The 27,195-nt window shown below is 39.4% G+C and overlaps 2 protein-coding genes across 8 annotated transcripts in view; one reads left to right on the top strand and one right to left on the bottom strand.

The window, feature by feature from the left end:
- The window catches only part of LOC138173536 (gastrula zinc finger protein XlCGF26.1-like), a 57,086-nt gene extending 34,446 nt beyond the window's left edge, over positions 1-22,640 (bottom strand). For 2 of the 4 annotated variants that reach the window (XM_069103563.1, XM_069103566.1), the window contains exons 1-2: positions 17,335-17,701; positions 651-1,823 (exon numbers count right to left, since the gene is read on the bottom strand). In XM_069103563.1, the coding sequence (XP_068959664.1) occupies positions 651-1,797 (1,147 nt within the window). In that variant the 5' untranslated portion in view covers positions 1,798-1,823; positions 17,335-17,701. Of the gene's footprint in view, positions 1-650; positions 1,824-17,334; positions 17,702-22,311 lie in introns of those variants that run through there. The other 2 variants (XM_069103564.1, XM_069103565.1) reach the window with 2 other exon arrangements.
- Positions 22,641-22,739: 99 nt separating this feature from the next.
- Positions 22,740-27,195, top strand: part of PRP4K (pre-mRNA processing factor kinase PRP4K) — a 51,401-nt gene continuing 46,945 nt past the window's right edge. For all 4 annotated transcript variants that reach the window (XR_011171427.1, XR_011171426.1, XR_011171428.1 and 1 more), the window contains exon 1: positions 22,740-22,932. Coding sequence is in view for 1 of the 4 variants with exons in the window: in XM_069103562.1 (XP_068959663.1) it covers positions 22,808-22,932 (125 nt within the window). In the remaining 3 variants the exon portion in view is untranslated. The remainder of the gene's footprint in view (positions 22,933-27,195) is intronic.

The following is a 27,195-nucleotide window of genomic DNA, read 5'->3' as shown; positions in this document are numbered from 1 at the left end:
TAAAAAAGTACAAATATCAGTTTACAGGTAGAGGTGAAATCTTTTTAACCAGATCCTTAATCTGAGAGATAAATTTATTGCAAACTAAATAAAAGTCATTAAAACGGTAAAACTAGATTTTGAGAATTAAAACTTGGTTAAGAGGTTTATAAGAACCCTTTATATTTTAATGTCATTTTTTTTCAAGTGACTACTTTGATTGAACCAGAAACATGGAAATAGAGAAAATAAAATTAAAAGGCATTTAAGTTGTAGATTAATAGAAGAAAATGTAAACTGCAACAAAAAGTCATTTTTTTAAAAATAAAGCAATTGGGGTTAAGTAACTTGCTCAAGGTTACACGGACAGCTATTTCTGGGTGTGGTGCTAAGTATCTGAGCCTGGACTCGATCCCCAGGTCATCCCAACACTGGGGCCGGTGCTCTTACTCGCTGAGCCACCTGGCCGCCCCTAAAAAGTCATTTTCTACATAAATATTTCCATTAGAACTTATTTATATTAAAATGCCCTGTAATTACCACAAGCTGTGAGAAGCTAATAGTAAAACTGGGTGCATTACGAAACCATGGGTATGTGTTAATGTCTAACATAGAAACCTCCAGAGGTTAATGATGAGTACGAGTGCTGAAAGCAACTCTTCATAACTCACCAATAAAATCACAGTGAGGGCACTTCAACAAACCCTCATGATGACAGGCCAAAGGGAGGTTTTCTGCTGGTTCTGTCTCATAAAGGGCCTTACCCTCCGAGTGCTGAAGAGCTCCCTTTTTCCCATGGTGACTCTCCTTGTGCACTTTCCAGGCACTTTGGGTCATAAAAACCTTCTCACATGTTAGGCACTGGTAGTTCCTCTTCACCCGCTTATGAGATTTTAAGTGTTTCTCCATTAAATTCCACTCAGTCACACTGAAATTACAGTAAAGACATTGGAATCCTTGATTTCCATTATGGCATCTATCATGTATTTCAAGGGCATCTTTGGATGTGAACTGCTGGTTACAAGAGGCACATAGATAGCCTTCATCACCACTCTTTAGGGAATAAATATTTTTCAGTGGTTGAGATGAGTTACTTTTGTCAGTTGTGTCTCTTTTATGACTTCTACCCATGTCTTGTTTTGTACCTAATTTGGGTACTTTTTGTTCCATGCCTAGAGATTTCATACTAGAAATGCGGCACAAGCCAAGAGACATTAGGTGCTCAGATTGGGCTTCCTCATCTTCCTTGGTTTTAGATTCAGAGAGGTCTGGTGAATAGGACAGCGAATTAGATACCATAGAACAGGGTTCCTCCAGATGGAATTGTCCAGATTCTTCTTCAAACAGTGTGTTTACATCACATGTATTGGGTGTATGGGTACTGTCACTATGATTATCTAGGTTTATGTCACAGCATTCAGGACTCATATTATGAAGCATTCTATACATGGGCAACAGGAAAGACATTTTCTCTAGATTCTCTTCATTCTCTTTGTTTTCTTGACTTATTTCATCTCCAATACTGTAGGAATCATTTTCATCTGGATCTGTACTCATTTCTTGGCATTCAGAACTGGGACGGCATCCATCCTGTTCATGAATGCTAAATACATGTGTCTTGATTTTATTTTTTATGCTGCTAGTGAACTGGCAAAGCTTACACCTGTACACTTCTACAAGAAACATTTCTACCAGACTTGCAATTTTGGCTTCAAAGCCCTCTACAGAGGAGGAAGATAACTTGGATGTGGTGATTTCCTCAGGTAAATGCACTGTCACAGGTGGTATGTACTGATATTTAAATTTAAATTCATTCATCTTCCAAAAGTACAGCTTAGGAGGACCTACAAATAAAAAGAGAATAGTTAAAAGGTTTTACACAATTTTGCAAAGTTAGCCTAATGAGGATTTAGGTAGACGATGCCTAAATGTGGAGCATGACATAAATGAGGTCTTCTATTGCTGTTGTTAAATATGGGCTTTCAGTGACAGTAAGGCATAGTACCCTCCTTTTATGTGGAAGGCTTGAAGAAATGAAATGTTCTGCTTAATCACATGTGTCAAACAGATCAGTTTCCAGAGTAGAAAAGGCTTAACAATATGGAGGTGCTATCTTTTAATCTTTATTTTTTAAAAATAAAATAAAAATCCCTTTGAAGGAGGTTGCATAAAATATGAAATTCAAGTGCATATTTTAATACATCTTATTCACTTTTTCTTTTTATATTATTTTCATCTCTAAATATATCTTTTCTTTCTTCCCTTCCCAGACAACCATCCCTAGTGACAAAGAAAAAAGAAAAATAATTCAGCCAAATTAACCAAGTCATTACCAGAGAATGAAAGTACATTCAAGGTCCCTCACATCTGCAAACAAAGAAGGTACATATTCTTCCTTCTTCAGAGTCAAAACTGAGCACTATAATTACAAAGTATCCATTTCTTTCTTCTTGTTCTTTCTATTTATATTATTGTCTCAACAGAACATTTATTAAGCTCTTACCATGTGCAAGTTGTCAGATACAAAGACAAAACTCAAACAACCTATTCCTCCAGGAACTTATACTCAACAAGGAAGAAACAATGTGTACACAAATACTCATTTCAAAAGGAAGAGAGTAAAAATACTCTGGGGGGAAAGTGTGCAAATCTGAAAAGGCCCCCTAAAAAGGTGGCATCAGAACTGTGGTTTGAAGGTTGTAGGGACTTTAAGAAGTAGAGGTGGAAAGAAAGTGTTTTCCAGATGTGGAAGATCACTTTAAAGACAAAGATAGGAGATGGTACAATGCTGTGTACTTGACTAGAACAGAGAGTGTATGAAGATGGAATAATATGAAATAAGACTGGAAAGGTAAGTGGCAGCTAAATTGTATCAGATTTTAAACACCCACCTTAAACAGTTTATTTTTTACCTCTGAAAGCAACACAGAACTATGAAAAAGTTCTTGAGATGGTTAGGTGTGTACTGTAGAAATATCAATTTGAGTACAGACTGAAGCATATTTTTTTCTGTGTGTGTGTGTGTGTGTTTCTTTTGCAACATGGCTAATACGGAAATATGTTTTGCATGATTTCACATGTGCCTTTTCAAGAGGTAAGGAGAGAATTTGGAGCTCAAAATTTTGAAAAGTGAATATTAACAATTTTTACATGCAATTGGGAAATGTTCAATGAATAAAAATACGTTTAAAAATATCAATTTGGAAATTGTGTGGAAGATGTAATGAAGTCAAATAGTGAGAACTGAGAATAATTTAAAAATATTTCAATTGGTCAAGAAACAAGGATCTGAACTAAGGTAGAGGTTTTGTGAATAGAAAGAAAGATACCAGAAACGTTGTGAGGACAGGACTGACACAACTTGGAAAGAGATTGGATGTTAGGGGGTGAAAAAGAGAGAGTCAAGAATGATGCCAATATTGTAAACCTGAGTAATATATTCATCTACCTTGTAAATCTTGTGGGCATTTGGAATCAGATCATATATCCCCTACCAGGATGAACTAACCTCCTCAAGCTGGAACTCCCAGTGTGGCTTGTTTGGCCAAAATGAGCAAGCTTGCATAAAGTATATCTAGCTAGCCCCAGACCATGTTTCATATACATCCCGGGCATGTTGCTATCTGCTCTGTTGCCATGCATGCTGTCCCCATCTCCTGCTTTCCACCTTTTGCTCTGGGAATAATAATCAAATCAATACTAATTAAATACTAATATTGACTGCTCCTAGAAAGGGCACAACAATGGATTGACCTATGGGTTCAGTATGCATTGCTGTGACACCCCTCCCTCACGTGAATATAAGCTCCTAGAGGAAAGAAAGTTTCTCACTTTTTGTCTCTCTATCACTACTACCCTGCAAATAAGTGTTTTAACAAAAATCTTTTTCACTCATTTATTCAGAAAGATGGTGATCTTCAATAGAAACTGGAAAGTTTGGAGGAAAAATGTGTTTGGGGAAGAAATGTAAATTCTGTACTAGACTGAATTTTGTTTCAGGGTACTTGAATTCTAATCCCAGAACCTCTGCTTACCTTATTCAAATCACTTCATCTCTTAGGGCAGGGTTGGGGAACCTAGTGTTCAAGGCCACATGTGACCCTCTAGGTCCTCAAGATCAGCCCTTTGACTGAATCCAAACGTCGCAGAACAATTGTGTTTGGATTTTGCAGTCAAAGGGCTGCACCTGAGGACCTAGAGGGCCACATATGTCCTTGAGGTCAAAGGTTCCCCACTCCTGTCTTAGGGGCCTCTGTTTCCTTATCTGGAGAATAAGGAGGTTGGAGTAGATGACCTTTAAGGATCATTCTAGCTCTAAAACCATGATTCTATATTGCTTTTGAGATACTACAGGAACAACATACAGGTGGAAATGCCCAGCAAGCAGCTGATAATAACAATACAGTTGAGAGTGACATAATTTGGAAGTAATCTGGACAGAGAAAAATAGCTGAACATAGTGATTTATTCCAACTCTATACCAACTGCGTTATCTGCCTAAGGAAGATTCAGCCCCTTGGTCCATGACTGGAGACTGCCTGACAAAAACCTCCATGTCTGGAGGAGCCCCAGCCAAGCTGCTCCCTTCTCTTCTTGCTCATTCTCCAATCTGTTCTACTCCCAGCACAGATGCCTCCTCATCTGTCCCCAGGCTTTCTAGCTCCCCTTTATGTTTTGTCCTCTACTAGCAGAATGTAAACTGCTTAAGAATAGGGACTGTCTTGTTTTCTTGGTTTTGTATACTTAGCAAGATTCCTAGAACATATAAAGCACTTAAATGTTGTTTAACCATCTACCTAACTACAGGGGCTGATGAGACCAATAAGAAAGAGACTGAAGAAAAACCAGAGCAAAAACCAGTAGGACTTGTTACAGTAGGTGAGATGAAGATGACAATCCAGGCAAAGAAGATTGAAAAGAAATGACCAGAACCAAGATAGGGAAGTTTTGCAGAAACCAAGGGAGAAGAAAATGTCCAGGAGGAGGGATTGGTCAACAGTGCCAAAAGCTAGGAAAGACAAGCAGAATAAGGACTGATAAGAGACCACTGGATTTAACAGTTAAGAGATGATTACTCTGCAAAGTTGAATATAACCCTACAGGGTAAAGAATGGTCTTTTAACAGAATAGAGGGCTGTCAAGCATCCCTCAAGAAAAGAACAAAGCTAAGTATAATCTTTGAAATGTAAGCATAGGAGACAAAAGAAACCTAGAAAAGCAAATATATTTTAGTATTGGAAAGAGACTAAATGATGATCAAGAGCTTACATTCTATTTTTCTCATCAGGAAAATGAGGATAAAAAAAAAGCATGTACCACAAAGGGCTGTAGAGTAAGGATCATAAGTGCTATATAAATGCCACCCATTATTATTTTTTTTTTTACAAAGTGGAGAAGAGATAAGGGTCTTTCCTTTGGAAGGTCACTACTTTCAGGGTCATAGAGGAAGTAAAGAAAAACACAGGGCTTGAAGTATAGCTTGGCTCCATATTGTTTTATGAGAGAAAAGAGGAAAGGAGAAAAGGATTTCCTAGGGATGAATAGTGGAAGAAGGGGGAAGCATTTGCTATTTTTCATAATGGAGATGTGTCAAGAAGAATATATGTAAAAATGAAAGAAGGAATGGAAGGAGAGAGCTCCTCATGAACTTCACTATTATCTGAACTAAGAAAAAGAGGGTTGAAACACACACACAAAAATGTAATGTAGAAAGATACCGAATTCATCAAATAGCTAGGGACAGAGAGAGGAATATTTGGGGGAGAGCTAGTCAGGGAGGAAACAGTCACAAGCTAAACAAAATGCAGAGAGTTGACTATAAAGGAAGGGATCAAAAAGAGAGAAAGTATGAGTATCAATAATCAAGAATTAGGCTAGGTAAAGAAAAGAAAGGAAAAAAATTGGGATGAGAAATTTAAACTATAGATTACAAGTATGGCTCATATTCCTTTCTTTCATTACCTTCTTTGTTGTAAAGAGAGGAGTGGGAAGTAAGGAGAGGGTAAAACATAAGAGTATATGACAGAGTTAAGCACAATTATCAGCCACAAACTCATTGGAAAAGACCCTGATGTTGGGAAAGACTGAAGGCAAAAGGAAAAGGGGACAGCAGAGGAGGAGATGGACAGACAGTGTCATGGAAACAATGGACATGAACTTGGACAAACTTTGAAAAATAATGGAAGATAGAAGGTTCTGGTACACTATGGTCCATGGGATCATGAAGACTTGGACATAACTGGGTGACTGAAAACAACAAAAGAATGAATTAGAAAGCAGAATTCAAAAATATTCTTTATGTAACATGTGGAAGAAAAAAAATTCGCTAAAAGAGGCTGACATAGAATGCTATTATGCTTCAAAAGATTTTTTTTTAAAGTAATGGTGGCAATCAGATAAGGCGACAGTAAGAGATAAGCAGGCAAACTATGTTATGCTTAAAGGCACCCTAGATAATGAAATATCAATGTTTGATAAATATGTACCAAATGAATACATCTACGTAGGTATGTTTTTAAAAGAAAACTTAAATGACATAATAAAATAGCAAAACGGTAATAGTTAGGGACCTCAACAATTCCCTTTTCAAGCCTAAACAAATCTAACAAAAAGACAGACAAGAAATAAACTAAGGACCTAAACAGAATTTTATTAAAAAGTTAGATGTCTCAGATCTCTGGTGATCTGTGAATGGAAATAGGAAGGAACATACATTTCTTACCAAATTGGTAAGACATTTATGTACTGATGCAGGGTGAAGTGAGAGAACAAAAACAATTTCTACAGTAAACTGGAGAGACAAAACTTCGAAAGACTTAAGAACTTTATTCAATGTGATGACCGACTTATGATTCCAAAGGACTGATGAAGCATGCTGCTCACTTACAGAGTGTGACAGATTCAAGATTTAGAATGTTATATATTTTCAGAAATAGCCGATATAGGAATTTGTTTGTCTTGACTACAAAGCTTTTGTTTTTCTCTTTTCTTAATTAGGGACTATAAGAGGAGAAAGTTACTAGGAATAAGGTTGCCCAAAAGAAAAAAAAAAAGAAGAATACAACATTAAAAACATGTTTCTGAAACACAGAAAAACCAAAAGTAATCTGAACAAACAGGAAGGTTTTGAAAGCAGCATACTGAATTCATTATACTTTAACAGAAAAGTCAGTTATACACAATAGAAATTCAGAGTTTCACATACATCCCTCCCCATTCTCCTAAACACAGGAAAGTGCTCATAGTTGATATTTGTTAAGTTCAAAACAACTATATACCAATATCACTAATGAATATTAATGTAAAAATAATGAATAAAGCATTTAGCAAGGTACCAACATACTAAAACCAAGAACAGGTTGGATTTATACCAGGGATGCAGATAATATTATTCATATTAGGGAAACTATAAACACGACACCATATTAATAACATAAAATAATGGAAAATAATGTTCACACATGTCAACATGCTAACAATGACAACACTACCTCAATGAATGTATTCAATACCATACCAAACAACCAAAAGGATTACTTTATAGAATTAGACTACATGGAATAATGAAAAGTGGTGGGAAGGAAGAAGGTTTAATAGAACTAGAGTTTCAACTATACAACAAAACAATTATCATAAAAATTATTTAGTGGTACTTAAAAAATAGAAAAGCTGATCAGTGGTACAGACAAAGTACATAAGATACAGAGGCAAACTGAACGTAATAGCACAGAATTCAAGAAAGACAAAGACACTAACTATAAGAATAAAGGACTTACTATATGACCCACAATGCAGAGAAATCAGAAAATATTCCAGGAGAATTTCAACTTATGACTATGTATCATAGCACATGCCTTATTAATCTTCAAATAAATAACAACCTAGATATAAAAAGGTCTTATCATAAACAAATTCGAAGTGAAGATACCTTTGGCAGGTAAGGGGTAGAGTTACTGATAAAACAAGGGACTGAAAGGTTCCCAGGAAATAAAATAGACAATTTTGATTAGATAAAATTGAAGTCTTCTGCACAAGGAAGAACAATGAGTCAAAATTGAAAGAGAAACTGTTAACTAGGAAGTTATCTTTGCAGCAAGTTTCTCTAATAAAAGTCTGGTATTGAAGTTATATAGGATATACCAAAAGCCTATGCAGTTACTTTTAAGCTACTGTAAAAGGTGTCCTTTATAAACATATAAAGCTTTACAACAAAGTTTTATTAGCTTAAAATTAAACTAAGATTTTTGGGAAAGCCTTACAAATAAAAGAGATAGAGCCAGTCCCCAAAAAAATAAATGGCTAAAGGATACAACAAGAAATTCTCAAAGGAAGAAACCCAAGCTATCAACAACCACAAGGAAAAAATGCAAATTAAAACAACTCTCTAAGGTTCTATCTTACAACCATAGTCAGACTGCCAAAGATGACAAAAAAAGGAAAATGACAATCAATGGAGAAGCTGTGGGAGGGCAAATGTACAGATACATTCACTGTTGGTAGACATGTGAAGTGGTCCAAAAATTCTGGAAAGCAATTTGAATTATAACCTAAAAGTCATGAAACTGTTTCATCCCTTTGAGCCAAGAATACCACTTACACTCCAAAGAGATTGAAGACAGAGGGAAAGGACCCATATATACAAAAATATTTATAGTAGTACCTTTAATTGTAGCAGTGAATAGGAAACTAAAGGGGTGCCCCTTAATTGGTGAATGGATGAAAAAATTATTGTATATAAATATAATAGAATACTACATTGCTTTAAGAAATGATAAATTCAGAGAAACCTAGGAGAACTTGCATTAACTAATGTAGACTGAAGTGAAGGGAGGAAAATAATGAAAACATTGATTACAACACTAAAGGACAACAATGCCAAAAGACTTAAATAATTCTGATCAATAAAACAGCCAGCCACAACTTCAAAAGGCTGATGGTGACACATGCTTCCCAATTCTTGACATGAAGTGATAAAGCATAAATTAGGTATAGCATAAGACATACATTTTTGAGCACAATCAACACAATGAAAATTTGTTTTGCTTGACTATATCTATTAGAAAGAAGGGCTTACATTTAGGGATTAAGGGATAGTGAGAAATAGAGGGTAGTGATGGGGAAAAAAAGAATCAAAAGGTTTTCAAATGCTCAGAAAAAAGAAAAAGAAAGTTCAGAAGGGGACACAGATAAGAAGAGCACTGTCAGTACTACTAATGGATTCCTACTTTAAAATGTAATATATACTTTAAAATACAAGCTATGGGGGTGGGGTGGAGTCAAGATGGCAGAGTACAAAGAGGACTTCCCAGGGACTCTGGCTTCCACCTCCCCCAATTCATGTAAAAGGGGACTCTGAACAAACTTTGGAGCTACAGAACCCACAAAATGATACAAAGAAGCTAACCTCCTGCTGAGGACAGCCCAGCAGGCCAGCAGGGAGCCCAGCCCCACCATGAGGCTTTAGCCCCAGGGCTAGCCGGACCAACCACCGGCTGGAGGGACTCCAGATAACCAGCAGCTGTGGCTGTTTCCAGAATTATCAACAAATAGATGTGAAGGATAAAGTGAGAGGTCAGTGCAGTGTGGACTTTGGGATCCAGTAGTTGGGGTGCCTCCGCCTCTTCCCCTGGGCAAGAAGCCACCAAGGAGCCACGGCCTTGCAGCTGCCCCCATGTGGTAGCTTCAGCTCCTAGTCTGCAGAGTGTAGGGGGACCAAGCGACCAGTCTGAGGGGTAATCGCTCTTGCTTTAACCTGCTTGGATCTGGGTTGCAGTCTAGGGTGGAGGTCCTAGGGTGTGTGTCCAGCTTGCCAGAGTGTGTGGAGGTTTCAAAGAGGGCACCCAACCAATACCTTCAGCAGCTGAGAAAACCCCAGCATTTGGTACGAAGCTCCCCTCTCTGGTAGCAGAGTTATACTGTGGCAAAAAGCCCAAAAGTCAAGTAATTGAATGACAAAATGAGAAGGCAAAGGAAGCATACCAAGCAAAGCAATCCAACATTAGACTCCTATTTTGGGGACAAAAAGGAGCAAAGCATGGCACAGGAGGAAGACAGTGAAGTCAGAACTCCTGCACCAAAAGCTTCAAAGGAAAATACAAGCTGGTTACAGGCCATAGAGGACCTTAAGAAGCAGATAAGAGAAGTGGAGGAAAAATTGGGAAAAGAAATGGGTACGATGCCAGAAAATTATGAAATGAGAGTCAACAGCCTGAGGAAAATAATACCTTAAAAAATAGATTAACTCAAATGGCAAAGAGGCTCAAAAAGGCAATGAGGAGAAGAATGCCTTAAAAATTTGCCAGATGGAAAAAAGAATCTCAAAAGCTCACTGAGGAGAATCATTGCTTCAGAATTAGATTGGAGCAAATGGAAGCTAGTGAATTTACGAGAAATCAAGATGCTGTTAAACAGATCCAAAAAAATGAAAGAATAGAAGGTGATGTGAAATATCTCATGGGAAAAACCACTGACCTGGAAAATAGATCCAGGAGAGAGAATTTAAAAATTATTGGACTATCTGAAAACCAAGATCAAAGAAAGAACCTAGAAATCATCCTCCTATAAATTCTCAAGGAAAACTGCCCTGATGTTTTAGTACCAGAGGGCAAAATAGAGGTTGAATGAATCCACCGATCACCTCCTGAAAGAGATCCCAAAAAGAAAACTCCTAGGAATATTATACCCAGGTTGTGAAATTCCCAGATCAAGGAGAGAATATTACAAGCAGCCAGGAAGAAACAATTTGAATATTGTGGAAACAAAATCAGGATAACTCAGGATCTGGCAGCTTCTACACTGAGGGATCAAAGGGCTTGGAATATGATATTCCAGAGGGCAAAGGAGCTGGGATTAAAACCAAGAATCATCTACCCAGCAAAACCGAGTATCATGTTTCAGGGGAAAATATGGTCATTCAGTGGAATAGAAGACTTTCAAGCATTCTTGATGAAAAAACCAGAGTTGAATAGAAAATCTGACATTCAGTTACAAGAAGCAAGAGAGGCATGAGAGGTAAACAGGGAAAAGAAATCATAAGGAACTTATCAAAGTTGAACTTTTTACATTCCTACATGGAAAAACAATAATTGTAACTGATGAAACTTTTCTCAGTATAAAAATAGTTGAAGAGAATAGAAATATATATATATGAAAATATACATATATATGCCTATATAGGAGGGTATATGGGCATATGAATACATATGTGAATTGTGTATATATGTTTACAGGTATACATAGATAGAGGGCACAGGACCAATTTAATAGGAAGGAATGATACCTAAAAGGTGAAATTAAGAGGTGAGAGGGGAATATAATGAGAGGAGATAGGGAGAGACAGAATGGAGTAAATTATCTCATATAGAAGAGGCAAAGGAAAATGGTTACAATGGAGGGGAAGAACAGGAAGGTCGAAAGGCAAAACCTTATTCTCAATGAATTTGGCTCAGGGAGGGAATGATATACACACTAAATAGAGTATCTCACCCTACAGGAGAGTAGGGGGGAAGGGGATGAGATGGGGGATGATGGAAGGGAGGGCAGGCTGGGGAGAAGGGAAATTGGAAGCACCCACTTTTGAAAAGGGACAGGATCAAAGTAGAGAATAGAACAAGTGGGAGGTGGGATAGGAGGGAGGGAAATATAGTCATTCTTTTACAATATATCTACTATGGCAATGTTTTGCATAGCTACACATGTACAATGTATATTGAATTGCTTATCTTCACAGTAAGGGTGGGTGACAAGGGAGGAAGGGAATGAATCTGGAATTCAAAGTTTTAAAATCAAATGTTTAAAAATATATAAATACAATGATTAATACTATTTTGCATGTAATTGGGAAATAAGATATACAGGCATTGGGGCATAGAGAACCACCATGCCCTACTGGAAAAGTCGAAGGGGGTATGGGAGAAGATATGGGAGAGAGCAGACTGGAAGAGGGGAATATCCTGTGGGACCATTATTCTGGGGTGGTGGGCAGGGGAAAAATAGGGAAAAAATTTGTAACTCAAAATCTGGTGGAAACGAATGATGCAAAGCAGAAGTTAATAAAGCATTTGCAAAAAAAGCTATACATGGTAGAGTCACTTTCATAAGCAATACATTTTCTGTCCTATGCATAAGAAAATATTCATGTTTATTGATTCCTGTCAAGTTCATAATGAAAAAATTTACCAAAAAAAAAAAAAAGTCCTATAGATTCTATCTAATAGGTTAGAAAATGTTCAAGTCCTGGTCCAGCAAAGTTCATCTGAGGACCAATCTTAAGTATGAAAAACTCTTTACTATAAGGCTAAAAGTACCCTCCCCCCCACCCCTTGGTCATGCAGCAACTACTAAATATGACCTTAAGATGTAGAGGAGTTGTGATATGTTCAGTGGAGGGAATACTCAAGCCAACAAAACAACAGATATTTTTTACAGACTATGACCTTAATAATAAGCAAAAATTTTTTTTCTAAAGTTCTACAGACTTCAATAAAGAGATACAGGTGTAATTTGTAAGGAGAATTTCCTACCACTTATTTATGTCCTTTAAAAAAATTGAAATGTGGCCATGAAAATATTTCTAAGATCCATCATGTTAATAAATCCTTTTGTAAGAAAAAAAAAAATCTCTAAGAATATCAAGGGAAATAAGCTTAAAAAGCAGGAATGAAGGGAGAATAGCACTTATAGGCCTCAAACTATATTATAAAGCAAAAATCATTAAAAAATTTCATTGCCAAGATATAAAAACTGACATGTATGACCAAAATCCATTTCCCAACAGATAAGTGCTCAAAGGATATGAGCAACAGTTCATTAAAAAAAAAAACCTGTAAAAAATTTTTAATCATATGAAATACTCTAAATCATTAATAATGAAATCCTAATACGTGAATCAAACAACAAATCTTTAAATAATTATATAAAATGAAATTATAATGATGAGACACAACACACCAAATTTCTGAGACACCCTTAATACATCCCAAGATGAAAATTACTTCCCTAAAAATGTTAAGAAAATAGAAAGAGTATTAATAAACTGAACATAGACTTTTAAAAACTAGAGACCTAGCAAATAAACCTAAAAAAAAAAAAAAAGGAAAAAATGGTGTGTGTGTGGGTGGAGGAAAAACAGACAATTGAAAAACCAAAAGACTATAGAACTGATAAAAACTAAAAGCCAGTTCTTTGAAGACTAAGAAACTTGGTAACCTTTGAGTGGACTTGATTAAAATGAAGGCGGCAGAAAATCAAAACAAAATAAAACTTAAAAAGCGAAACTATAACAAAACCAGAATAAATTAAAAGCTAGGGAAGGTGGCATACAACTGTAATCCCCTACTACTGGAGGAGTCCAAGCCTGGTGTGTATCTTGAGCTTTGTAGTTCAAAGCTGCAGTAGGACTAGGCTGATTCAGAGTCACAAGGTTTAGCACCAATAGCTACTCTGGAGTGGGAGCCCTCAGGCTGGCTGCCTAAAGAGGGGTGAAAGAGGCAAGAAAGAGGCAAGTCCAAGCTCCAATGTCTATTAGCAATGGGCCTATGAAATAAATAACCTTTGTACTTACAGCTGGGCAGGAGAAAGGAAGACCCAGCCTAAGGAAAAGGAAAAAGAAAATAAGATGCATTTATGCCAACAAAACTGAAAACAAAAGAAAAAGAGAATCAACTTCTTTTTTTTAAAATGCTTTATTAACTTCTGATTTATATCATTCGTTTCCGCCAGATTTTGAGTTACAAATTTTCTCCCCGTTTTTCCCCTACCCACCACCCCAAAACAGCAGTCCCACAGGATATTCTCTCCTCCAATCTGCTCTCTCCCATATTTTCTCCCATACCCCTTTCGACTTTTCCAGTGGATCTCTATGCCTCAGTGCCTGTATATCTTATTTCCCAATTACGTGTAAAATAGTATTAATAATAGTGTACACTAACACACACATATATATTTGAATATTTGATTTTAAAACTTTGAATTCCAGATTCATTCCCTTCCTTCCTTGTCACCCACCCTTACTGGGAAGATAAGCAGTTCAGTATATGTTGTACATGTGTGGCTAATGCAAAACAATAACATAGTAGATATATCATAAAAGACTGACTGTATTTCCCTCCCTCCTATCCCACCTCCCACTTGTTCTATTCTCTACTTTGATCCTGTCCCTTTTCAAAAGTAGGTGCTCCCAACTTCCCTCCCCCCCAGCCTGCCCTCCCTTCCATCAGACACCCTCATCTCAATCAAGCAAGATACCATGGAGAGCAGCAACAATGTAGGAAAAATGATAGTAGAGACTACCACAATTTCACAGGAAATAAATTCCAAGAAAGTGCTGGGCAACAAAAAACCCAATAGCCTCAAATGTATGCAAACAGGAGTTACCGTGTTTCCCCGATAATAAGACCTATCCCGAAAATAAGCCCTCTCCTTACTGTGTAAGATTCCTCTAAAATAAGCCCTCCCCCCAAAATAAGCCCTATTGAGATTGCTACTGTAGTGAAGGTGATCCCCTGTGCTACACGCCACATTACGGTACCCTCTGTATGCACGGCCCCCCGCCCCCTCCCCCCCGTGAAACGCACGCCATGCTCCGAGCTGCATCCAATCAGAGCTGCAGCAGTGAGCGTGTCATCCTGTTCTTCCCCAGTGATTTGCTTATTGAATAAAGGTACATTTTTTTGTTCACATTTACCTGCTCATTAAAATTGCTGTCACTGTTCATTAAAATAAGCCCTCCCCTGAAAATAAGCCCTCTGGTGTTTTTTCTGTCCAAAAAAACAACTAATAAGACAGTGTCTTATTATCGGGGAAACACGGTACTAAAGCACAGATGCAAATTTAGCATCATGGGTAACACTCAGTTACCACTCAGTTCAGTGGGTTGGGTCTCATGAATGGAATATGGTTCTAGAAGCTATAACTTTATCCAGCAGCAAGTGGACAGGAAAAAGGATAGAGAAAGGCATGGAATAGCACTGGATAATAACATATACTCATGTTAAGAAACCCAGGAGGTAGATGTGGCAAGTATAACGAAAGTGACTTAAATGATATTCAACCTTAGGCCAGTAGCAGAACTATCATTAGAGTACACTACATACCACCAGGCCACAACTATAATTTAGAAGCATGATACAGTAAGGATGTGGAGGAGGGTACTAATTAGTCAGACATCTCTTAGAGTACTCCAACAAAGGCGGAGTAGCTAAATACTTTGACTTTATGACTTCATTCTTCTGTTTTGAAGGCAAAGTGATATAGTGGGTAGTGTGAAAGATCTGGGGGAAGCTAGGTAGGGCAGTGGATAGAGCTCCAGAACTGATTTGGAGTACCTGAGTTCAAATATGGTCTCAAACGCTTACTAGCTGTGTGACCGTGGGCAAGTCACTTAACCCTAACTGCCTCCAAAAGAAAAAAAAAAGTGAAAGATTTGGAGTCAGAAAGAACTGAGTTTGAATGTAACCTCAGAGTTAATAGCTTTGTAACTCTGTGGGAGCAGCAAACTGTCGAAGTGAATAGTGTACAGGGCCTGAAGTCAGGAAGACTTATCTTCCCCAGTTCAAATCTATCCTTAGACACTCTCGAGCTGTGTGACACTGTACAAGTCACTTAACCCTGTCTGCCTCAGTTCCTCATTTGTAATATGAACCAGAGAAGGAAACTGCAAACCCTTCCAGTATCTGCCAAGACACTCCCAAATGGGACACAAAGATTTGGATGTGCCTGAAATGACTGAGCAAAAACTTCATCTCAGTCTCCTTTTCTGTAAACTGAGGGAGCTGGGCTTGGTAAGAAATGGGTCAGTAGGATCATAGCTTTAAAACTGGAAAAGACCTTAGAGATGCAAAGTAGAAGCAAAAACAGGTCATGGAAAATGTATATAAAAGTGTGCATGGTCCTGCAGGAAATGTTAGGAGCACTTAAAATTCAAGATGAACTGAAGTAGTTCAATTCAATTCAATAAACATTTATTAAGCATCTACTATGTGCCAGGCACTGTGCTAAGACTTCTGGGGATACATGCAATAAAAAGAAACAGTCTCCACCCTCAAGGAGCTTACAGTTTAATAGAGAAAGATAACACGAAAAACTAAGCTGGAAAGGGTGGGGGCAGGGTGGTATCAAAGGGCCCAATCTGTTCCATGCAGCTGAAACCAAGTAGAGCTGCAGATAAAAAGTGGAGTGAGCCTGAAGGTCTTTCAAACCCCGCCCTACAATCGTATAAAGGAAAACTTCAGGAAGTTTAGTGTTCAATCCTCCAGCCTGCTAGCTAATTCCACTCCTTCAACTGCTACACTGGGCTTCAGCTACAAAGAACAAGATGTCTGTTCCAAAATAAACCAAATCACCTCTAATCTTATCACCATACAGCTGAGTCTTCCCAACAACCCCCTCCAGTCTCTTCTCTCTAGATTATGATCATTTTGGGGGGTTGGTAGAGGTAGCAAAAAGTATTTATGCTTCACAATGTGAATGGAAAATCATTGGAGGAACTAAGTTCTACAGGGCGAAAGGTGTTAATGAGGGGCAGATTCGAATTTTTTAAATTAGGAACTCCAATTCCGCTCCTGTGTGATCTCGGGCAGACTAGGTCCTCCCTTTGGTCTTCTTTCTTCATCTGAAAAAGGAGAGTGGAAGAGCGCTGTTGTTGTCTAGGGTGCTCTTTAGCTGAAGATTCTAGGAGCTTCTGTGCACCTTACTTATCTGCATATGCCCGTGCATGTACTGGACAGCTAAATAATGTTGATTGCAAGGAGCTAAAAAATAAAGCTTCCTTATTTCTATCTGGAGTAATAATGTAACAGGAGTATGACCTTGGATAGTCTGAAAAAAATTATAAAACAAAAGACATAAAATTCCCCTGGAAATCAATCTTATGACTTTGAAATAAACTCTGGACGAGAAAGCCATGAATTCGTTCGAGGTAAGGCACCGAGGCCCAGGGAGGTGACCTGACAAGCCTCGTTTCAACTGCACGCGCATTTATGGTCAAAGAGCCAAGGGCTCGGCCCCGCGCTAGGCCCGGGGTAAGAAGACAAAACCAGGAGTCTTCGCCCGCCCTCAGGAGGCTTGCGGTCATGCCACCGCACCAGGTCACGCAGCCAGAGAATAAGCGGCAAAGCCAAGGATCCCCGTCTCCAGAGCCACAATCAAGGGCCCTCCCTAACGCAGAGCTGTGGAGGAGGGGAAGCAGCGCCCCTCACACAATCACACCAAACCAAACAACGGCGCGTGCTTCCCGGAGTGGCCAACGAGCAGCCAGCGGAGGCCGCTCCACCCAGTCCAGCTGCCGGTCCATCTGCGTCACCCGCTCCGGAACCCGGGCTCCCCACCTGTAGGCGCCGGAGCCCAAGCCAAACTCACCTAGCAGATCGGCCGGGCCGGAGCGGCGGGCAGCATGCACCGGCCGTTAACGGTAACACCCGCCGCGGGGTCCGCGCCGGGCGCGCTGCGAGAGCTCCCGCAAGGGCCGGCTGAGACGGCGGCTGCGGCGGGAAGTCTCTCCGCCGGCCTCAGCTGGTGGGAGCCGAGCCTGGATGATTCCGGGGGACCAAAGGCGGAGCAGGGTCGGGGCTGCGCGGCTCCCCTTTTGAGGCAAGCCCGGCTGCTGCTTCCCGGTCCGCTAGTCCACCTGTTCCTTCCTCCTGCGCGGCCTCTCCGGCCCGCCCCCACGTGCGCGTTTAGGCCAGCGCCTCCAAGCTGCTGCGACAGCAGCAGACTCCCTCCCAAGCTGGAGGCTCTCCTAGCTCCGCCCTGCCGCCAGGACAGTTCGGGACACCCCGCCCTCCTCCCCGCCCCTCCCCTCGGCCACGCCCCCAACGTTTCTTCCTCGCCTTACCCCCTCACCTTTCATCAGTCCCCCACTGCAGGACTTCCGGGGCGTCGCGGGAGTTATCGCGCGCGCTCCGCTCTGTTGCTTAACTCTCGCTCCCATCTTCGTGTAAGCTTTGCGGAGGAGAGTGTGAAAGGCGGTCCTGCACCCGTGGACGGGGAAAGGTTGGGGGAGGGCAGGAATATAGTGAGAGCCTAGCGTGGAAGTGGAGAGTTTGAAGAACAGTTTCCAAAGAGCTGAAGCGAATCGAACTGTTACATAACAAAACCTTTATTTTCAATTTGCGATTGAAAGAAACTGCCTTTGGCTCTAATCTGGGGATGTCTCTTCCAGGTGTATAGCCCAAAGGCTTCCTGGCTTCTTTCAAGTTTCAACCAAAGCCTGCCTCCTTCAGGGAGCCTTTTCGGGGCCTCCTTAATCTTAATGCCTTCTCTCTGAAATTATCTCCAGTTGATCCAGTTTATTTATTGTTTGTGTATAGTTGTTTGCACGTTGTCTCCCTCAGACTTTGAGTTCCTTCTGAGCTTGAACTATTTTGTCTTGCTTGACTGAGAAAGAAGTACTCATATTCATCATTTTTCCCTCTAACCCTCCTCCTCCCACCCACCAACTTCCCTATTACTGTAGTGGGCAACTCTATCCTCCCAGTCCTTCATGCTCACAACCTAGAAGTCATCCTAAATTCCTCAATATCTCTCTACCATCTTTCCCCGCGCGCATCCAATCTGTTTCCAAAGCATGTAGATTTCAATTTTACATTTCTCCAATATGCCTTTTTTCTCCTGACACTGCCAACTCTCATCACCGCACATCTGACTACTGCAAAAGTCTTCTAGTGGGTCCGCCACAAGTTTCCATCCACTCTAATCCATCCTCCATTTAGTCACTAAAGTGATTTCCCAAACACACCCATCCCTTCTCCCTACCCCACCCTTAACAAACTCTACAGGCTTTATATCACCTCCAAGAATCATATATGCAAAATCCCGTTTTGTGTTCAAAGACCATTATAACAATCTCCAACCTTTCCTGTCTTATTTCTTACTCCTCAACCATTATTATTCCATCCAATGACTCTGGCCTCACTTCTCACATTTCTCCACTTCTGGCATTTTCTCAGGCTGTCCTCCATGTCCAGAATATTCTTCTTCCTTCACCCCAATTACTCCCTTTTTAGTTTCCTTTAAGTTTCAACTAAAATCTCTTCTTTTATTGGAAGCCTTCCCCAATCCCTCTTAAGTCCAGTGCTTTCCTTCTGTTAATAATTCCTATTTTTCCTATATATAGCTTGTTTTGTATATTTTTGGTTACATGTAAGACTCCCTCATTAGATTGAGGACAAGGGCTGCTTTTGCATCTTTTTGTATCCTCAGTGCCTGGTATCTAGTAGCACTTTTTTTAGTAGAAAAAAAGAGAGTACCCAATAATTGGGGGAATGGTTTAACAAATTATGCTATATAAATGCAATGAAATATGATTGTACCATAAGATATGACAAAAGGATAAAGTCATACAAACCTGGGAAGACTTGTATGTGACTTACTTATGACTTACTTGTGAAGTAAACAGAATGAGAACAATTTATACTATAACAATAACATAAAGGTAACTTTGAAAGACAGGACTCTGAATAATGTAGTGATGAACCCATATATTCAAAAAACTGACAGTGATGGTAATGTACTTAGGACATAGAATAAGACTTATCAGACTGGCAATACTAGACTTTGTTTTGACTATGAATATTTCTTACAAAATTCCTCCCTCCCCTCTCCTCCTGCCCCCAATGGGAAAGTATAATGTATAGGAAAGGAGACAGGAATAGAAATTGTTGTTCAGCCATGATCCACTCTTTGTGAACCCAGTTGGGTTTTCTTGGCAAAGATAATGGAATGGTTTGGTATTTCATTTTTTCTCTACTTTATTTTACAAATGAGGAAACCGAGGTAAAGAGGGTTAAATGATTTGCCAAGGATCTCACAGCTAATGTCTGAGATCTGATTTGAACTTAGGTCCTCTTGATGATAGGCCTGAAATTCTATCCATTGTGTCCCTAGCTATCCTAGGAATAGTATAGTAAAAAAAAAAAAACAAAAGGAAAGGTAGTGAAAGGTTCAGTGAAGCATCTATTTTTTCAACTGTAGCACAGAAGGCCAGAAAGAAACACAGACCTCATCCTCTCCCCCCACCTGTACATTCTGATTTAGAATGTAAGCTCCTTGAGGGTAGCAAGGATTGTCTATTTGCATATTAAGCACTTAAATGCTTATTGACTTGATATGTTGAATTAGTATATATATTTAAAAGAAAAGCAAGAAGAAATACTGTTTTATGCACAATCCTCTGTCACACTATGTATATGAAAATATTCACTTGTTTAATTTCAGAAATAAAAAGATCACATAAAAAAAGACTGAATTGGAATAAATATAAAGTCATACACGTGGATTCAAACAATTGTAGCATTGCCCATGCCTTTCCTGAAATAGTGATTAGGGAGAAGTAGTCACCTATTGGGAGGCATAGGGAGAGGGAGGAAGGGTAAACTAATCGTGGAAGCTCCTCCTAAGTATCTGGTATAACTAGGCTAGACTTGTGCTTTTGGAATATTATTTTGGCAGTTAAGTGGATTAGAGAAGGGAGAGATGAGAAACAAGGAGCCCAAGTAGAAGATTATTCCATAGTTTAAGCAAGAAAAGAAGTAGGGTAGTGGCATGTGGAGAGAAGGGAGTAGATACAAGAGATGCTGTGTAGGTAAAATCAACAGGACTTGGCAACTGATTGCTTGTTGGGGAGATGGAAGAGTGACTCCAAAGAGTGGTAATTTAAAGAATGATGGTGCCTTTAACAGAAGTAGTTAAGTGTGAAAAGGGCAGGTTCAGAGGGGAAGACAATTTTAGACAAATAATTTGAAGTGGAAAAAGTGGAAACTGTAAATTGTTCCTGAGGCAACAAAGTTAGCCTCCCTCTTCCCCACTCATTGAAAGCTATTGGCAAGACAAAAGTCTGGACAACCGGCCATAGCCTGGGAAGCAGTGGATGACCTTGGCATCTTCAGTATCTTACCAAACTAAACTCCAAGCACTTCACAGCACCTGCTTCAGCTGGCCTGATGATTATTGGGACAAATTGTTCTCATCTGCCCAGTCTACTGGGAAGTCTTCACAAGCTCAGGGTAGACATCCCTCTAATCCCCTTAGAGGTTTGAGGCCTGTCACTTACCTTCAACCTGGTTTAGTCCATCTTCCAAGATGGTTTATCAGGGTGTGGCTGCTGTGTTTGCTACAGCTTCTTGGAACCACAGGTGATAATTGAGTGATTCAGGTAGATACCAAAGATGGATGAGCAGCCCCCAAAAGAGCTTGGCAAGCCCTCACACCAGTGGTGCTAGACATCCTAAACATCCCATACAGTAGCTATATCAAGATATCTAATTAAAGCTATCTAAGCATATGAAGTTGCAGTTCCTCTCCAGGCTGCTCTGCTCTCTTTTCCAAAGGGCTTTCTCTGCCATGACTTTCTACTTTCTTTACTAGGTCCCCTTATTCCATATCTCTTACCCCTTTTCAGCTCCTTTTTTTTTTTTTATTACTATCTTCCCTCACTAAGTAAGTGATTTCACTTCAATTCACTACAATCCGGATATCACTCAGTAAGCAAGGACTACCTTTCTTGAATTATCTATCCAGCAGATAGTTGGTGGGGGCACTTGAACTTTGGGGACTGATGAAGTCTGGATATATATAGATTTGGGAGTAACAAACAAGACACTTGAACACATAGTACCAGATGAGATCAGAAAAAGCCCAGGACAGAAAGTTGCTAGAGAAGTTGGATAGTGATTCTTCAAAGACTGAAAAAGAGGAGTCTGAGAGAAGTTGCAGAAACAAGAAAGATCAGTGTCAACGAAATCAAGAGGAGTATAAATGTCTCTTTTTTTTCATGAAATGTATCTGGAATTCCTCTATCCTTTTTATCTTCTTCCAGAAGGTCCCTTTTTAGCTTGATCAAAAGATTAAGACCTAAGAAATACCAAACTAGGTCCTAGCAGTGGCCTATTCAATAGTTTATACTTTATCTGATAGAAATAACCAGGAACTTTGTAAAGGGCATGGTAATTGTCAAACTAAAAAGAAAAAAAATCAGAAATGTACTCTAAATGTCTCTACTTTGCCTTTATATCTTTTTGGATCTATAAGGTTATCTAATGCTTTCTCTGGCTTTTTTCTTTAAGCTTGCATGACCTCATGATAAGGAGCTTTAGGAGTTGCTTCCCTTTCCCCCAACTTTTTATTCTGGGATTTGGTGAAAAAAAGCCATTTTTCTTATCCACGTCTTCCAAGATATGACCTTCTTGGATAGTCAATAGTACACACGATTCCCAAAAGATTTTTGTCCCTACCTCTCAATAATAAATTATGGATGAACCAACCTGAAAATAATTTTGTTTTCTTTATAGCTTAAGAGTTGAGAGAGACCTAGGCTTAAATTTTACCAGTGAAACTTACTGTGTGGCTTTGGAGTGGTCGGTTATCTTCTATGTCTCAGGAAACTGTCTCACAAGTTTTAAAAGTACTGGGGACAAAAAAAGGTTGAGATCTTTGAAATTGCCACACAGCACACCTACGAAATCACAGGTCCTTGAATCTAAGCCAAAACACGGGAACTGAATTCTAGCTTTGGAGTCCGTAAATTGAAGGGGGGGCAGGGAGAGACAGGACAGAGAATGGACTGCAAACAGTACGCCCTCTTCGCACACTTATTTGTAAAAGCAAAGGCCATCTAGAATCTTTAGAAGGTTCGTTCTTAAAACTAATTAATTACTGCCCCAAATAATAGGAATATTAAGCGCCTTAGGATATAAAAGAGCGCATCACAGCGCCCCTGAGCCTGCCCGGAAGTGCGTATGAACGTCCTTACGCTCCACCCTCCGGAAGAAGGGTTTCATATCCGGATTGTTATTGAGGACTCATTCCTCCTTTCGTTCTTCTCCGGGCGGAGCGCATGCGCGGCGATTCCCTTCCAACTACCACCTTCCCCTGTCCCGGCAGCCGCCGCCGCTGCCGCCAAGGAGTCGGGAAGTTCAAAATGGCCGCCGTGGAGTCTCAGCCGCCGCGGGAAGCGCCTGAGTAAGTGATAATTCTTGGTAGCATAACGGTGGAAAGGCCAAGGCCCGGGAGGAGAACCAGAGGGCTAATATGGATGAACTGCATGGGGGGAAGGGAAGTTGAGGCCTAAGAGCGAGAACCAAACTTTGCCTCTCTTTTTCTGTTATGCTGTGGGGAGTGGAGGACGCGGTGTCAGCGACAGGAGGACGGCGGTGAGTTGGCGGGCCGCTCGCGAGCCTCGCTCTGCAGCCCTCTTGCTCCGGCGGTGGCTGTTAGAGCCCGAGGCGGCTGCGGCCTGACGCGCGTCGTTGCCCCGGGAGGCGCAGGCGCGAGCGGCCTCTACAGGTCCGGGGCGCGTGGCCGGCGCCTGCGTCGCCCCTCCCAGGAGCCCCTCCGGAAGCGGACTCCTGGGGAGGTCGCTGCTATGGCCTCGCGCTGGGAGTGGGTTCCAGAAGCGGGCGTGTGGCTGTTTCCATGTGTGCTCTGCCCTGCTTTTGTCACCCTATCCCCGTGTAATGAGATTTAGGATCGGGGAGGGGAGGGCGGCGCGGGCACTTTTAGGTCGCTCAGTTTAAAACTTAAATCACAGACTATTTTTTGGCAGATGGAGGCGGGGAGTAAGACCACCCAATTCCTTGTGCCCCCCAGTACGTTTCCCAGCATTTATTGGCATTCCGATCACCAGCATTTAAACTTTAGGTAGCAAGATAGTGGTGCCCTACCGTTCAAGGCCTCGAAGTTTGACTCCAGATGGCACCCTTTATGAGAATGGGACGAGGAAGCAATTATCTAGTGAAAATGAGGCTTATCTGCAAAAGTTAAAAGAAAAGCTAGTGTGCTTAGTAACTTAAGAAATATAAGAGATAAAGGTACCAAAAACAGTACTGCTATGCGTGCAAATATGGTTTTTGTCCATCGACTAAAAATAGTTTGTAGTTCACACCCCTCAAAAACTGCAAATAAGAAAGGTATTATAACTGCCTTTAGGGGGGAAATGTAGTTGGTATCGCCGACATTTCAGAGTTGGAGATAAAAGTTTTTCCAACTGGAAGGACTGAAACTGAAGTTGCTAAGAAACTAAGTACACGTTAGTACCCCAGTTCTGAGTCCCTGAAAGTAAACTTTTATCTTTCCCAGCTATAAAATTAAAGTTTATTCATAACAGTCTTTTAAAGCTATTTCTAATCTAACACAGGAAATCAGATTTGCAAATTGATGCCAAATCTATTTAACTGGTGGAACAACTGAAACTAGCAGAATGCTTTGGGTTGGGAGAAGTTTATTTTTCTATTAACCAGCCCAGAAGCTTGCAATCACTAATTAAGGGAACAGATGCTGAAAAGATTTTACAATTATATCTGAATTGTTTTTGAGGGGAGAAGATTTCCGTTTGAATCATTCCGCAATTATTTGAATACCAGTAATAAGCGTTTATTAAGTACTTAACTCTTCAGAGTACAAAGAAAGTTCAACACAGTTCTTGCCCTCAAGGAGCTCTTATTCTAAAGAGTATTGTGTATTTATAATATGTCATAACTAGGTACATACAAGTTATCTGGAGAATAGATAGATGGAAGATGGGGAAGGGCACTTGGCATAAGGTGGACTTCTATCTTGAAGAAATCTAGGGAACCTTAGGGGCAGAAGTGGAAAAGAAGTGTATTTCATGCATAGGGAGCTAGTGAAAAGGAACCAAGGTACTGTAGAGAGTAATGGGGCAAATACAAACTTTTGTCCTTGCCCTCTAGGACTTTAATATAAAAGTAGGGCAAAAGCTTATGCTCTACTTTCTTTGAGTCCCTTAAACATTTCAGGGGAAATTTTTACATGGTGAACCATAAGATACTTAAAATATCTAACTTATTATTAGTCTTAAGTAGTAGTATTAGAGCAAGTAATAAATTCTGAGGATTGCACATGTATCAGCATGACTTGAACCCCAGGTCTTCTGACTCAGACAAATTCTTATAGAGAATTACTTTACACAAAATAGAATCCAAAATGTAAACGTAAAAGAGGAAGTTATTCTTGGGTTTACAAGAAGCTATGGATAAATTAACAGTATTTACTACCACTTTTTCCATTCTATTTTTTACGCTCTTTCAGCTTTCCTACAGACTTTTTTTACATTCTGGTGTCTTGAGGTGTCTAACATCTTAGCAACTTACTAATTTTACCACTGCCTGATTATTTTCTTCTTCTCTGCTTCCATTTTGAAAATATTGTCCAGAGTATTCATGCATTTTAATAATACTTGGGTTTGGAAGAGTAATATTTATTACGGAGTAATTTGAAAACTGTTCACCCAACTATAACTTTAAATTTCAACAAATTAGCTCATTTAAATTTAGTAAAACATTTATTAAATATTTGTGTGCAGAAAATGCTTTATTAAATGTAGAGGGAGATAAAAAGATCAAGGTCCCCTGCTCTCTTGGAACTTAAAAGAATAATAAGGTGATAGGGCACACAAAAATAAATAGGATATTTAATTAGGGCATAGAAGATCAAAATAATATTGCATATGTGCCAGAAGAGATGGAAGCCAAGATTGTGTAAAATGTCCATCATTGATGGGGAAGGGAGTTCAAGGAAGACCTCCTGAAGGAGATAGTCTGTGTTAGGCTTTAGAACAGGAGTTCCTAAACTGTTTAGGAGGGATCCATCATTTTGTTTTTGTTTGTTTGAAAAATATTTTGATAATTGTATCTCAATTTTATTGATCACCTTAATAATCTTAGATATTTTATACATTTAAAAACATTCTGAGTAATAGAATATGACATAAAAATGGTTAAAAAAAACCCTGCTTTAGATGGGTGGCTAGAAGTTCAAGTAGAGAGGGTGATGAGAGTATTCTGGGTGTAGGAAACACTAGTAAGGCATGGAAACTAGAAAGTATTGGACATATATGGGAATGGTTAAGTAGTCTAGGTTACGTAGATCATAGAATATGAAGAATTGATTAATATGAGATAAAACTCTAAAAAACCTAGGTAGCCAAGATTCTCTGTTGAATGATAAGCTAAGGAAGTTGAACCTTAGTCATTAATCATTGGGAATCAAAGAAGAATGTGGGACAGAAATCTTACCTGACCTTCTCTGCATAATGTATGACAGCAGTATGAAGGATGTTTTGAGTGATGGGAGAGTTGACAGATTACATACAGGAACTCTGTTAGAGGCTTCTAACTTCATGTTGTTCACAATGAGAATATCTACCAACGTAGTTGTTTTGGAAATTTAGGGAAAAGGGGATGAATGTGAGAAAGATACATAGTTGGAAGTGTACTTATGTCCAGAAGAGAGTTCAGGTGGAGAGATACAGATTTGAAAATTTTCTGCCTAAAAGCAGTAGTTGAAGACCTGGGAGTAAAGTTCTCAAGGGAGACCAAAATAACTTTTATCTGAAGAATCCATGTGATTAATTATATGGAGAAAAGAAAGTGAAGAATAAAAGGTGTCTGGAAGAGAACTAGGAACTAGAAAGTAAAGGAAATTGAAGGATCTGTTTGAGAAATAGGAGAGCATTGTCTTTGATGCCAAGGTAATAGGGAAGGTGGTCAACAGTGTCAAATACTAGAGAGTCCAAGAAAAATACAACAGTTTGGTGATGAAGAAAATTATTCATAACCAAGAAGTTTGACTATATTTATAGACAGATGGAGAAGAACCCATGAAGAAGAAGACTGAAACTAGAAAAGAGTTACTACTATCTCTTTATCTGAGCTTTACCTTGGTCTCTTCTGAGCTCCATACTTGTATTATTTTTGTAAAAAAGTTTGGTTGGTCCTTTGGATTTTTACATGCTGTTATTTGCTTGTATGACATGACCATTTTTCCTGGAATTGAACAATCCTTTGTAACAATGAAGAAAATTTTAGAAAAACCACTGGTTAGTGTAACTACATCAGACAGTCTTAGCAACATTGTGCCCTTCCAAATGTCTCCCTTGAACATCAATCTTTAATCACTGACTTCTTGAACGTATCCATCTTTATGTCCTATTTTCATCTCTAACTTGACATATCCAAAATGAAACCCATTTCACCTTCCCAACTTTTCTAAAGTTATTTTTTTTCTTTTTCACTATTATTTAATAATCATCAACAAATACACATAACCCAATATACAAAAAAGAACAGGCAGCTTACATACAAAGCATTGAATATTGATTATGTGTTTTTTTTTAAAGAAGTATGTATTACATATGTGTAAACATTCTGTATTTTTTTTTTGTTTTTTGCTTTTTGGGGGGGGGCATGTGGGGTTAAGTGACTTGCC

This window comes from Petaurus breviceps, unplaced genomic scaffold (genome assembly GCF_028583685.1).
Source record: "Petaurus breviceps papuanus isolate PSGF00001 unplaced genomic scaffold, PetGlider_PUasm1.0 582, whole genome shotgun sequence".
Lineage (NCBI taxonomy): Eukaryota > Metazoa > Chordata > Mammalia > Diprotodontia > Petauridae > Petaurus > Petaurus breviceps.
Note: the sequence above shows the minus strand (reverse complement) of the source record. Positions and strands in the feature narration are given on the sequence as shown.